Source organism: Lepidochelys kempii, chromosome 14, assembly GCF_965140285.1.
Source record: "Lepidochelys kempii isolate rLepKem1 chromosome 14, rLepKem1.hap1, whole genome shotgun sequence".
Lineage (NCBI taxonomy): Eukaryota > Metazoa > Chordata > Testudines > Cheloniidae > Lepidochelys > Lepidochelys kempii.
Window position 1 is genome coordinate 22,941,211 of NC_136393.1, and position 12,088 is coordinate 22,953,298.

Consider the following 12,088-nt stretch of genomic DNA (forward strand, 5'->3'; position numbering starts at 1 on the left):
CAGGGGAAAACAGCATACATACTAAGGCTTGAAATCTTTCTCTTCATGACTTGTGTGGCTCCCTCTGAAATCAGTATAAACCATACAAATGTTTGTGTTGGATATTTGGCCGTAAGTGTATTCCTGTTTGTTACATGGGCTGTAAATTTTATGAAAGATGGAAGTCTACTGGATTTTGAATGGGGAAAATATAGGCAATGGTAAATCAGAGAGTTAAATCAGAAAGTTAAAGACAGATGGAGGAACCTGTTCTAGTCAAACTTTACCTGCTTCCTCCCTGTCTGTGTCATGAAAAAAATGCTTAGTACAAAAACCATTGCTCTGCATTCAAAGTATCTATTATGCTGGTTGACATTTTCTAAGGATGAAACTGTGCTTGAAAAAATCAGAGATCATTGTGAGCAGAATTTATATAAGTTTTAACAGTTTTGGCTGCATATATTTGGCATATGTATATTTCATTATATATTGGCCCTGCAAAATTCTAGTTGTCCTCTTACCCTGGGGCAAGAAATTTTTACTGATGGGCAAGTAAAATACACTTTCCTCCCCATGATCACAATTGTAAAGAATATTCACTAATTGTAAATTGTCGTGACAATATATACATATAGAAACAGGATTTGTAACTAGTCGTCGGCTCTGAAATTATTCAAAATGTACCCCCAAAATGTGTGGGTTCCTTAAAACAATATTTTACAATGAAAAAGAATTAAAACCCAGTAATACGGAAAAAAAATCTCCTGTGGAAGTGCTTAAAAGCCTTCACGCACCATCACATTTTCTGTCAAAGGCAGAGCAGAGTGCCTGGATGTTCTTTAAAATGCCAGCAATATGCAAAGCCAGACATCCAGCCACTAGAGAGCAGCTTAGCATTCTAGCAGGCTGATACTCCAGCAACCTGACTGTCTCTCAGGCTGATTCCATGAGTTGGCATGAACATGCTCCTCATTGTGCTCACTTTGATAATGTTGAAATTCTGTCTGTCTTTATGTAGTGCAATGCAACCCAGAGGAGGTGATGCAAGGATCAACTTACCCTCTGATTTACCATGGCTGTTGGGGACGGTAGTGATAAACCTTTGCACACATCCATTGCAAAACACACTGGAGTGTCAAGACTATGGCATCTTGGGAAACAAGCATCTGCTTTTGGCTCCTGCTGTCCCATTGCAACTTGAGAAAGAATGAATCTCAAATGACCAAAACCCACCATGGAATGCATACTTGATTCAGTAATAAAAGTGGAAAAGGGGTATCTCTCCATACTTAGAAACAGTCATCATCTCAGCCAGACCTTGGGAATAGACAATGCTGAAATAGACCCATGGTCTCTGATAAAGACTTGATTCTTTCAACCTTCATCTTCCTTTTTGTCTTAACACCAGGAAGTTAGCAGGCAAGGAAGGCTGCTGTCTACTGCCCCTCCTGCTTTCCAAGACTACTGTGGTTTTATTTTTTTGTTTTGCTTTTTAAGTTTAGAATTTTGACATTTGGTTTCTGTTACAGAAGTAGAGAAGGAGGGACTGAAACAACCCATATGCACATAACAGACGCACAGAGTTATCCAACAACAGCAAAGACAACAGGCAGCACAGCGAATGGTTCAATTGAAGAGCTTAGGGGTTAGCATTCGACTGAAACACAGAACACACTGGCTAGCTGTGCAGATGTGGCTCTCCCTAAGATTGGTTTGCAAGGGGGTATAAAAAGGGGGCTGGGGTTTTACAAAGGGAGAAAAAAAAGGAGGATGCAGCCTGGTGCTTGTTGCTGTTGTTGTTTTTAAAGTGTATTTTAAATCAGAAGATTAATAAAAACTTTAAAAGACAAATAAAAATGTCAAATGTTCCACATTTCTGGCTGGATCATGTGAGGGTACAGTCCCATTTAACAGTCTGGGTGTGCGTGCTTGTAGAGCGCTCAGCTGCTTTCGATATGCTTTTAGGATGACAGCAACTGTTAATAATGAACCCAGGCAATCTGCTGGGTTCAGTCAAAGGGCCTTGACAATACAAGGCAAGGAAAGAAAAACATCAGAGCAATTTGCCATAGGAACCAGGATTGTGGTGGCATCTCAAAGGAAATAAACACTCAGGACACCCTTTGCATTACAGAAGTATTTGCAAAGCAAAAATCAAGCCCTTTTTTAAAGCACCCAGCTGTTTGATTAAGTGGGTTTTAGATTGCACTCACATAACCTAACCAGTGTGGCAAATGATATGCATGTAATCTGTGCATATATCTACGGCATATATGCACACACTGCATGCAATCTGTCCAGCTAGGAGTTCACAAATGTGTTTTCAATTAAACACTGGTAATTGAGCATGTAAAATCTGGTGTTAGTAACCATTCAACCCATTTGGGTTTCAGTGGCTGAGCTGCTGTTGGCTTTTTTAAAGGTTAATTCCACTATGCTACAGACTTCAAAAAGAGTGGTCCACGTACTTATGCAAGGGGCAATGGGAGATCGGCTTTGCTGGTAGCCTTTGGCACATCGATTGCACGTGATGCCAGTCACACCATCTTTACAGGGACATTGACCTGTGGTTTGATTACAGGTTTTGCCAGCTGCACCCACGGGATGGCAATCGCATGCTGTGGGGGGAACACACAACAAAAGGGTCAGAGTGGGGGAGGGGGAAAATGTACAATGTCATCTAGCAACAATATCAAAGAGCGCCACCTATGGTATGAGACAGTATTACACTAGAGCTGCAGGACTAGGCAGAAGCAGCAGTGATTGCCACAAGGTTTCCACAGTCATCCGTCCAATATAACGCTACTGCATTTCTGTAGCCAGCAATCCCGTCAACCTGAAACGAAGGTGGCAATTTATAGAGGTTGATTTAAACAGTCACTAGGCAAGTCAGAGGGGATGAACAAGCCCACAATGCAGTTGCTGAGGACATGGCGAAGGCAAACCGTTCTGAAAGCAAAACATGCACCTAGTTATGTCAAACCAAGTGGACAGTGTTTAGTGGAGGCTTTATCTGCCTCCCGATCTGAGCAGCCGAGGTAGCCCGGGGTCTTTTAGAGCATTGCTGTGATGACATCCACCCTGTGATGTTGCATTAATTCCAGGAGTTCTGGGGTTGGGAACGATGGTCCCATGGCTGGGAGCGCCAGGAGAGGGAGAGGCAGATAAACATGGTGATTCAGGAATCTACACTGCCAGGGTCACTGCAAAGTCACACCGCATGTGCTATTGGCCAGTTCATTAACAGAGGAGAACGACTTCTGAGAGGAGTTGCACATCTGCCGGGTGGGTTTTAGCTGGAAACTATTTGGTTTCAGAAAGGCCCTGAATTCATTTCACCTCTTATGTAAGAACCTACTTTTCTTACTTTGCCTTTCACCCTGTCCCTGCGGACCAGCACCCCCTGCAGCTGGTACTGTGGGCGTAGGAAGGAAATGCCCTGGTCTTTTTTTCCCAGCCTGGGGTACCCGCTTCCTGGCTTGTCCCACGGTTCCATTTCAGGTGGATGGAGGTTTGAGTGCAGGTGTGAAGGGCGCGAAAGGGAATGCAAAATCTGCACTTGAAATGACACTGCGTTACTTTCCCACGTCACTTACTGTGCAGCTGTTTGTAAAAAGCATCAGGGATTGTAACCATCACAGCGCTTCATGAACACAGGCTCAGAGGCTCATTAACCTCCCTGTTTTTCATATGCTACACACTTAGGGCCCGATTGTGGCCTGCCCCGCAGAGATGGGCAGTGATGAGGAAGATGTGAGGAGCTCTCCTTCCCTCCTCTAGCATTCTCCTGCAGGATCCAGTCACAATCCCCCTAAGAAGCACAGACCCCACTCCCTTTGAGTGTCCCATTTGCTGCTAGCGACCCTAGGCGTTCGGTGAGGGCAGGGCAACGGCTGTCCCTGCTTCCTATGCCCAAAGGCCAGCAGAACTGAGTGGGTATGGGAAGGGGAGTGTGTGATACAGCTGAATTCCACCTGAGGACTCCAGCCTGTTAGCATCAGTTTGAGCATGTAACTCCCACTGGTGCTAATCATGGACTCTTGAGAGGGCCCATCCAGGAGGTCCTCTTGTGCATCCCTGTTCCCCATTGTGGCAGTCTGTATCCCTTCACCCGATCAAGGGGAGACCAGGTCTCTCTGGGACACTCTGTGCTCCGATCTGCACTATGGCCCCCTTTTGAACAGCCAGTGACCATCCCGTGCATGCAGCTTCGCTCCATGAAACCTCGTGACTCCCTCCAGTTTGTCCCGATGCCACTCGTCTCACCGAACGCATTGCCAAAGCCCCATTTTCTGTGCTTCGTTTGTGCCTATTCTGGAGTGTCCTTGACTGGAACAACACCTCTGAGACATCTAGACATCCAGACCCCCCTCCCCATACACATACACACCGGTCATCTCTTAACCACACGTTACATAGTCAACGCCTCAGCTGTACTGGAGTCAGTCCCTCCATCCTGCTACATGTTGTTGTTCCTCTCTTACCCCTGCTCTGTGTGGCAGGCTTGCCTGGGATGGGGTACAGAATGGAGCACAGTGTCCCAGAGGGAGGGCTCACACCCCAGTGCATAGAGGGGTGCTGTCCCCCGGAATCCGCTGGCAGTGGCAGCCTGGAAATGCCCCCAGCTGCCATGGCAAGTAGAAGAAGGCAGTGACCACAGACCCCTTAACCCTGCACACACACCCCCTACACTGGCCCTGGAACCGCCCCAGCCTGTCCTGACACCATCGAGGCAAATCTTCTCTGAACTGCCCCTCTCCATTTCAGTAACAGGTTGGGGAGTCATTTGGGCCCAAGGTTGGGTGGGGGAAAAGAGTGGGGCACAAAGCTGACTCTGCAGACCTGAATTCCTGCTGCCCTTCCGCTCTCCTCACAAAATCCCCCTGCCCCTCCTCCGGCATCCTCCCCCCCTCAAATTCTTGCTTTCCCCCCCTCTGGCTTCTTTTTTCTTCTTCAAATTCCCCATGCCCCAGCTCTCCTCTGAAATGCCCTCCCCTCCCTCAAATTCCACCTTCCCCATCAAATTCCTTCCACCCCCACTCCTTTCCCTGCCAGCAAACTCCCTCTCCACCACCCTCTCTGGCTTCCATATTCTGCCCTGAAGTCTCTCTCCCCCTCTTCAGTTTCCTCCTTCCCCTCCCCGCAGCCTCTTTCTTCCCTCCCCCATCTTTCCCCTTGGAGTTCTGGGAGGAGCAAGTGGGCAGCCTGCAGAGGGGCAGCTGCCTCGTCTCTGCCGTCTCTGCCATTCCCCTGCTGCCCAGCTGCGGGCAGAGCCAACCGCCAGGAACTGCTAAGCTGCTCCTCAGCTATCAAGGAGCGGTTCAGGTTGGGGGGGGAGTGCAGCAGGATGCACCATTGTCCTCCATTCCCCCCTATGCCTTCTCCCCACTTCCACGTCTACATGGCTGAGAGTTTGGGGGAGGGGAGACAAGTGTCCCCCTCTACTTAAAATTTGGGATGGATGAAAATGCCCCTTCCACCTTCCCTCTATTCATGTCCCTAGTCACTTGAAGGACTTGTGGCAGCGTGAGGCAAAGGAAAAAATCTGGTAAAATGCCACCCTCCCCCGGCTTCTCGCAGAGCTGGTCAGGAAAAGTGGGGAGGGAGAAGAGTTTCCTGCAGAAAATTTTGACAGAAATTGACATTTTAATCAAAAAATTGAAAACTGCAAGTTTTTGTCTGATGTGGGGTGGGTTTTTAACTAAAGGTCAAAATTTTTCACAGAAAGCAGGCACTTTTGGTGAAACATTTAGTTTAATCAAACCCCAATTTTCCATCAAAAGACAGTTTTGATGGAAAATTTTTGGCAATCAGACTTAAGATCAAAAGAGACAGGCTGTCTCTTCTGGGGAGGGAGCAGTGTGAGGAGGGGTATCAGGAACAAGCTACTCAGAAATCAGGGAAGGGTTGGCAGCAATAAGATATAGTTTAAAACTGTAAAAGGTTATAAAGGAAAACAATAAAAAGGGAATTGGGAAAGGGTTGAAAGAAATACATAATAAGGAAAAGGTTAAAGATCAAAGACTAGCAGACAGGACAGGGTTCAGAACCAGGGATTTCCCTACACCCCCCCGAATTTCCTCCCCCCCCCATTTTGTAAACTAGTTACATGCAGTGTTGCCAATTTAGTGATTGTTTGGAAATTTGAATTGAAATTGAAACATTAATATACACTTTAAAAGCATATAAAGTGTATCATAAAATATGTGTATCTGAAAAAGTATAATAGATTTGAAAAGTATGAACATAGACTAGCTTCCTTATACAGCTGTTGTTTTTATGACCATGTCAGTGCATTCATTTTGGTGATGTTGGCCAACCTAATAATTTCAAATTATGATTTGTAAGAAAGTCTAAATGAGCTCTCCCTGACAGCTAGTGATGAGCTGGGGGCTAGGGAGAAACGCTTCAGGACCAGATTGTATTTACATTCACACCTAATCTACCTAGGTATCCAGCAGATAGAGCTGTGTTGCCCAAGTGATAGATTTTGTCTGGGGTTGGGCTACAAATCACTTGAATGCAGGGGGGTAAATGTTGTTATTCTTACTGTATGAGTACAGGGCAGTAGAACGTTACTTAGCCTGTGCTGATTGAGGGCATCAAGAGAGAGGCTGGGGACAGGTGTTTGGCTTGATGGTCTGCCTGAGTCACAAGTACTATTTGACCTGCCCCTCTCCACTGTTTAAAGACAGAGCTGATTAGGCTCCATAGAGAGTCTTTTGTTCTGTTAAGTGACCACTAAGCTGAAATCAGGTCTAAGTGCTTAGACCTGCTGTGGGACAGTGTTTCTGTGGAAGAGACAGCCCAGCCTGCACTAGCAGCGAGGTTCCCTCAGTGAGAGCGCAGCTGAAATCACTGAGAGCTGGGTGGAACCTCAAGAGACCAATTCGCAGAGGTCACAGTGGCAGGTGGCAGCAGAAGGTGATGGCGCAGGGCCATTGGCAACAGAGTGATGGAGTGAACAGTGGCACAACGAACAACAGTGGCCAGAGCGAACAGTGAGCAGCTGGAGGAATGAGTAAGGTGCCTTCTTGCTCCCCACCTGGGAGGTGAATTTATGTGAAAACATCTCTGAACTCTGAGTCTCCACTGACCAAGGACAACACTGGTGAGTTCATGCGAACAAACATGGCTGTGGTATAATACTTTCTATTTAGGCAAGAGATACCACACACTACAAACTGGAGGCCAATGTTAAATGCATTGTCATTTGTTCATCCTGAAGTTGAACACTGGTTCCAAACAAGACCAGCAAATGCTCACTGTCTTTCTGCAAGAAACTCAATTGACTGGCTAGACGCATGTGGTGCAAAAGTGAAAGATTCAACAGTTGAAAAAGTGAAGAACTCTCACAGAAAATTTGCATACATGGCTGATGAATGCACCAGTGAAAATGGTCATCAAGTATTAAGTCATTGTGTATGTTATCTTGATGTCAGTGGTAGGCCAGTACATGCATTTTTAGATGTTCAAGTTATAGAAGACAGATTGGCTGCATCTGTGACAACCCACATCTTAGAAGAGTTAGATGCTTGTCAGTTGGACCCCAAACAGATGGCTGCTTGTGCATTTGATGGAGCTGCAAACTCCTCTGGAAGACATGGTGGAGCACAAGCTTTGCTCAGAGAAAAGTGTTACCCTAGTTTCTCCTATACACTCTGCAGAGGCCATCTACTCCAACTAGCACTAGTACGAGCTGCAGACTCTTCAAAAAACATTTAAAAAGCTATACATTTAATGTCTTCATTATATTCTTTTTTCAGCCGGAGTCCAAAAAAAATGAATATCTTGGAAAATATAGAAGATACACTGGGACTGAAGTTCAGATTACTCCAACCTGGGAAAACCCTCTGGCTTTCTCATGAGCGATCCTTGGCTGTTGTCTTAAAATTACTCCAGCCATTATTACTGGCTTTGGAAAGTATCTACGAAGATGGGATGGATCTAAGTAATGAGGCTGGAGGATTACTTTTGCCATTACGTTCAGAGAAGACTATTGCCATTCTCTCTCTTGTAAGTCTAATGTCGAAACCACTTGGGTCATTAAACAATGCCATCCAGGCATCTTCTACAACAGTAGTAGATCTTTGTCTAGCAATAGAAGCTACATTTGGATCAATCAGAGAGTTATCCATTGAAAAAGTACTGGAAGAAGCAAAGACTTCAGTCCAGAAGTTGACTAATGAAGGCATTTATATGGAATCCTTAAGTGAAGAGGACAAGAAGTGTTTGTTAAGACAACTGAAAAAGTACACAGACTTGATTCTTAAAAATCGACAACAGCGACTTCTAGATTCTACTCAACCTTTACGTAGCTTTTACAGATTCCTGTCTTATAAAACACCGACAGTTGAGTGGAGTGAGGCACTACCAGCAATGGGGCAGCCATGTGCTCAGGACAGAATAGAGAATTTGAACACAGAGTGGAATATCATACAACGAATGAATGAAGATTTGACTTCAACTTCTTTTTTATCATCACTAGTTGCTCGACCCGATCTTTATGCTATGTTTCCTGGGCTGAAAGAAGTAGGAATTCATCTCTTGCTATGCCCAGTCACAACAGTTACAGCTGAGCATTCTTTTTCATCATTGAATAGAATTTTGTGTTTTGAAAGAAGTCGCCTTCTGCCTGATCATGTGAATAAACTAATGAGCATATCAATTAAAGGAATGGAAGTACCGGACGTATGAGAAGCCACCAAAGATGAATGCATTGCATTCAAGAAGTTTATTAACAGAGTTGTACAAAATTATAACAAGAAACCAAGAAGGATGTAGATGTAGATAGAAGGCTTGAGTAGCCAACTTTAATTTGTGTGATGATTTTAAAAACTAATAAAATGGTCATGAAACATTTTTCAGTTTTTACTATGGTGCCATACAGCCCACCTTCACCCTCACGGTCTCACCCCTCATCGGCCCTGACCCCCCGTAAATTTGAACACCCCACCTAATTTCAATTCCTGGGGAAAACACTGTTCAGAACAAAGAGTAGCTAGGCAAGGGTTAAATGCAATAAGGCAAATCCAGCAAGGGTTCTGAGTGGAAGACAAAACACTTTGTTGTGCATGCCGCCTCTCCTCCCCTTTGGGCCCATACATTGTTCATATAGGGCAGGAGCCTGCAAGTCCTCCATCCTATGAGTAATCCTTATCCACAGGAATGGCTCCATTGATTGCAATAGGATGGCTTCAGTGAATAAAGATTGCTCATGATGAGTAAGACTCACAGAATCAGGCCCGAAAGGTCAGGGACCTTACAGGAGAGGGGTCTGTCTGTAAAGCACCGCAAGACTTTTGTGGGCACCATATAAATAAATAGCAATATCACCTCCCTCTCCCATGATGTGATACTTTTGTGTATCCTGTCAAAATCTGCTTTTGTCATTTTTATAGCCATATCACATAGTAAACTCATTAGAGAGATAAGGTGGGTGAGGTAAGGTTGTCTCTCTTTCTAACAGAAGTTGGTCCAACAAAAGATATTACCTCACTCACCTTGTCTCTCTAATATCCTGGGACTAGCACGGCTACAACAACACTGCACATAATCAACTCATGTCTAATTGGCTGTCTACTCTCACCACTAGGTCTCCTTCAGCATTAATTATACTTTGCTCTTATAAGCACCTTACAAAGGAAGATCAGTAGCATTATCTTCATTTTGGACGTGAGCACAACACAGGCACAGACGGGGCAGGGATTTGCCCAAGGTCTCACAGAAGGTCAGTGAGCCTGGAATGGAACCCCGACTTCCTTAGGGGCCCTATCAAGTGGGCCCCAATGATTCTCTTCAGCATGAGATCTCAGCCTGTCTTCTGTGACCTCCTGAATGGAGGGCAAATCCTGAATGGATTTCAGAACTCCCTTTCTTTAAGTGGCTCCCAAAACTTTTCTGTTTTGTAGCATGAGACTGAAAAGGAATAGGGAACATTATTAGGGTAAAATTCTTGCATTTGATCCTCACTGGTTACGTAGGACCTGCCCTGCAGATTCTGCAGTCATTCCATGCATAGAATTTCCATGGACAACACAGATACTAAAGGAGTACAGAATATCCCACAGAGATCCATAGGGCAGAGGGGAGAGGAGACTGCTCATCCCAAGATCTGAAAATATGCAGAGTTGTGCAACAATCTTTATAACTAAGCACAAAACTAGGTTTCTGGAGGGGTGTGAATCTTTCACCAAACTTGGGCCAGGCTGAAGAGAGACTCTGGGACCTGAGTTCCAAGTGGGCCCTTGCTGACAGGTGGAAACCATATAAAACTCAGGAGTTTTTATACTGGCCTAGATCAGACAAAGCTTGGTCAGACTTCACTGAAGAGAATGTTGAGGAAATGCTTATCCCAGGTCTACTTTCTGCAGGTAATAAAGTCAGGGCACTGTCAGAGGCTTCAGTATGAAAAACAAGATGTTGAAACAAACTGATAATTTAAACAGTAACAAGTCATCAGGACTGGATGGTGTATGTCCAAGAGGCAGAAGGAATTTAAGAATGAAGTGGATGAGCTACTAACTAAAAGATGTAATCTCTCATTAAAATCTGATATCGTGGAGGACACAAGAGTACCTGATGCTATCCGTATCTTTCAAAAACTCAGCAGAGGTGATGCTGGAAACTACAGAGTGATTGGTCTTACGTCTGTACTGGTAAACTGCTTAAAACAACAACATCACATGACAGGGACAACCAGAGTGGCTTTGATAAAGGAGAACCATACCTCTCCAATCTCTTTCAATTCCTTGAGGGAGTCAACAAAACAGTGGGAAAAGAAGAACTAGTCAATATTATTTATTTGGGATTTCAAACAGTCTTTTACAAAGTCCCTCACAAGAGTCTGCTATTGTTGTTATTATTATTATTAATTACCTGCTATTAATTACTATTAATCACCAAAGAGTCATTGAGTGAGGAATAAAGTTCTGTGATAGTTTAGAAACTGGCTAAGAGACAGAAAACAGTAGGAATGCATGATTTGGTTGGTCACTTTTCAACATGGAAAGAAATTAACAGTGAGGTGCTTCAGTCTACAGGGTCTTGTGTTGCTTGTATTGTATTTATTATTGAACAGGGTGAGAAGGGAGATTGCAAAGTTTGCAGATGACTCAAATTTATTTTGGTCAGTCAAGACTAGGGACGACTGTGAAGAACCTCCAAGAGGCCTAATCACCAAGCTAGGTGAATGGGCAACATAATGGCAGATGAAACTCAATGTGAAAGCAAATGCATTATTGGAAAGAACACAGTGAACTACTCACACATACTGAAGAGTTTTAAATTAAGCATAACCACACAGGAAAAAGATCTAGGAGTCACTGAGGACTATTCAGTGAAAAACATCTGGCTGATTTATAGCGGAGGTCAGAAAAGCAAACCAAATATTAGGTAGTATTACAAAAGGGACAGAGACTAAAAATGAATGTAGTATCATACTATCATCTAAATCAATGGAATGTTCTACCTGGAATACTGGGTTCATCTCAAAAAAGCAGGAATGGAGGCAGCCAACCAAATCAATAAAAGACATAGAAAGGTTTCCACACAAGGAGAGATGGAAAAGATTAGGATTGTTTAGTGAGAAGATGAGTAAAACACTATTGAGGAATGGCAAATAATGTACAGAATATGGAAGGTCAATCAAAATCCAAGAATAAGGGGGCATTCAATGAAATTAAAAGGCAACATATTTTAAATGATAAAACAAAACACTTCTTTTGTGCTGCACATAATTAACTTGTGAAACTCACTGCTACAAGACATTATGGCAAAGGCCCAACAGCAGGATTAGATTAAGAACATCTGCAGTTGCACTAGCTAGGATTAAAATATATACTTGGGATATACAAACCTCCTGTTTCAGGACACAAGCCAACTACTAATTGCCTGGCGATTGGAAGAAATTTCCCCCACGGGCATGGGTAATTGCAAAATTGTCTGTTGTGAGGTTTTATATCTTCCTCTGATCCAATACTGGACACCGCTATAGACATGATTCTGTATTTAGACAGATCACTGGTCTGACTGAGTATAGGCATTATTTTGTTTTTATGCTTCAGCTGAGGTTAGAATGGAGTTTTCAGGCTTTCGAATAAAAAACTCA

The 12,088-nt window shown here is 44.0% G+C and overlaps 1 protein-coding gene across 1 annotated transcript in view; it reads right to left on the bottom strand.

Annotated features, from left to right (window-relative positions):
• Positions 1–12,088, bottom strand: part of NTN1 (netrin 1) — a 210,966-nt gene that overhangs the window by 82,009 nt on the left and 116,869 nt on the right. Inside the window, exon 4 of the mRNA XM_073310452.2 lies at positions 2,448–2,597. Within this exon, the coding sequence (XP_073166553.2) occupies positions 2,448–2,597 (150 nt within the window). The remainder of the gene's footprint in view (positions 1–2,447; positions 2,598–12,088) is intronic.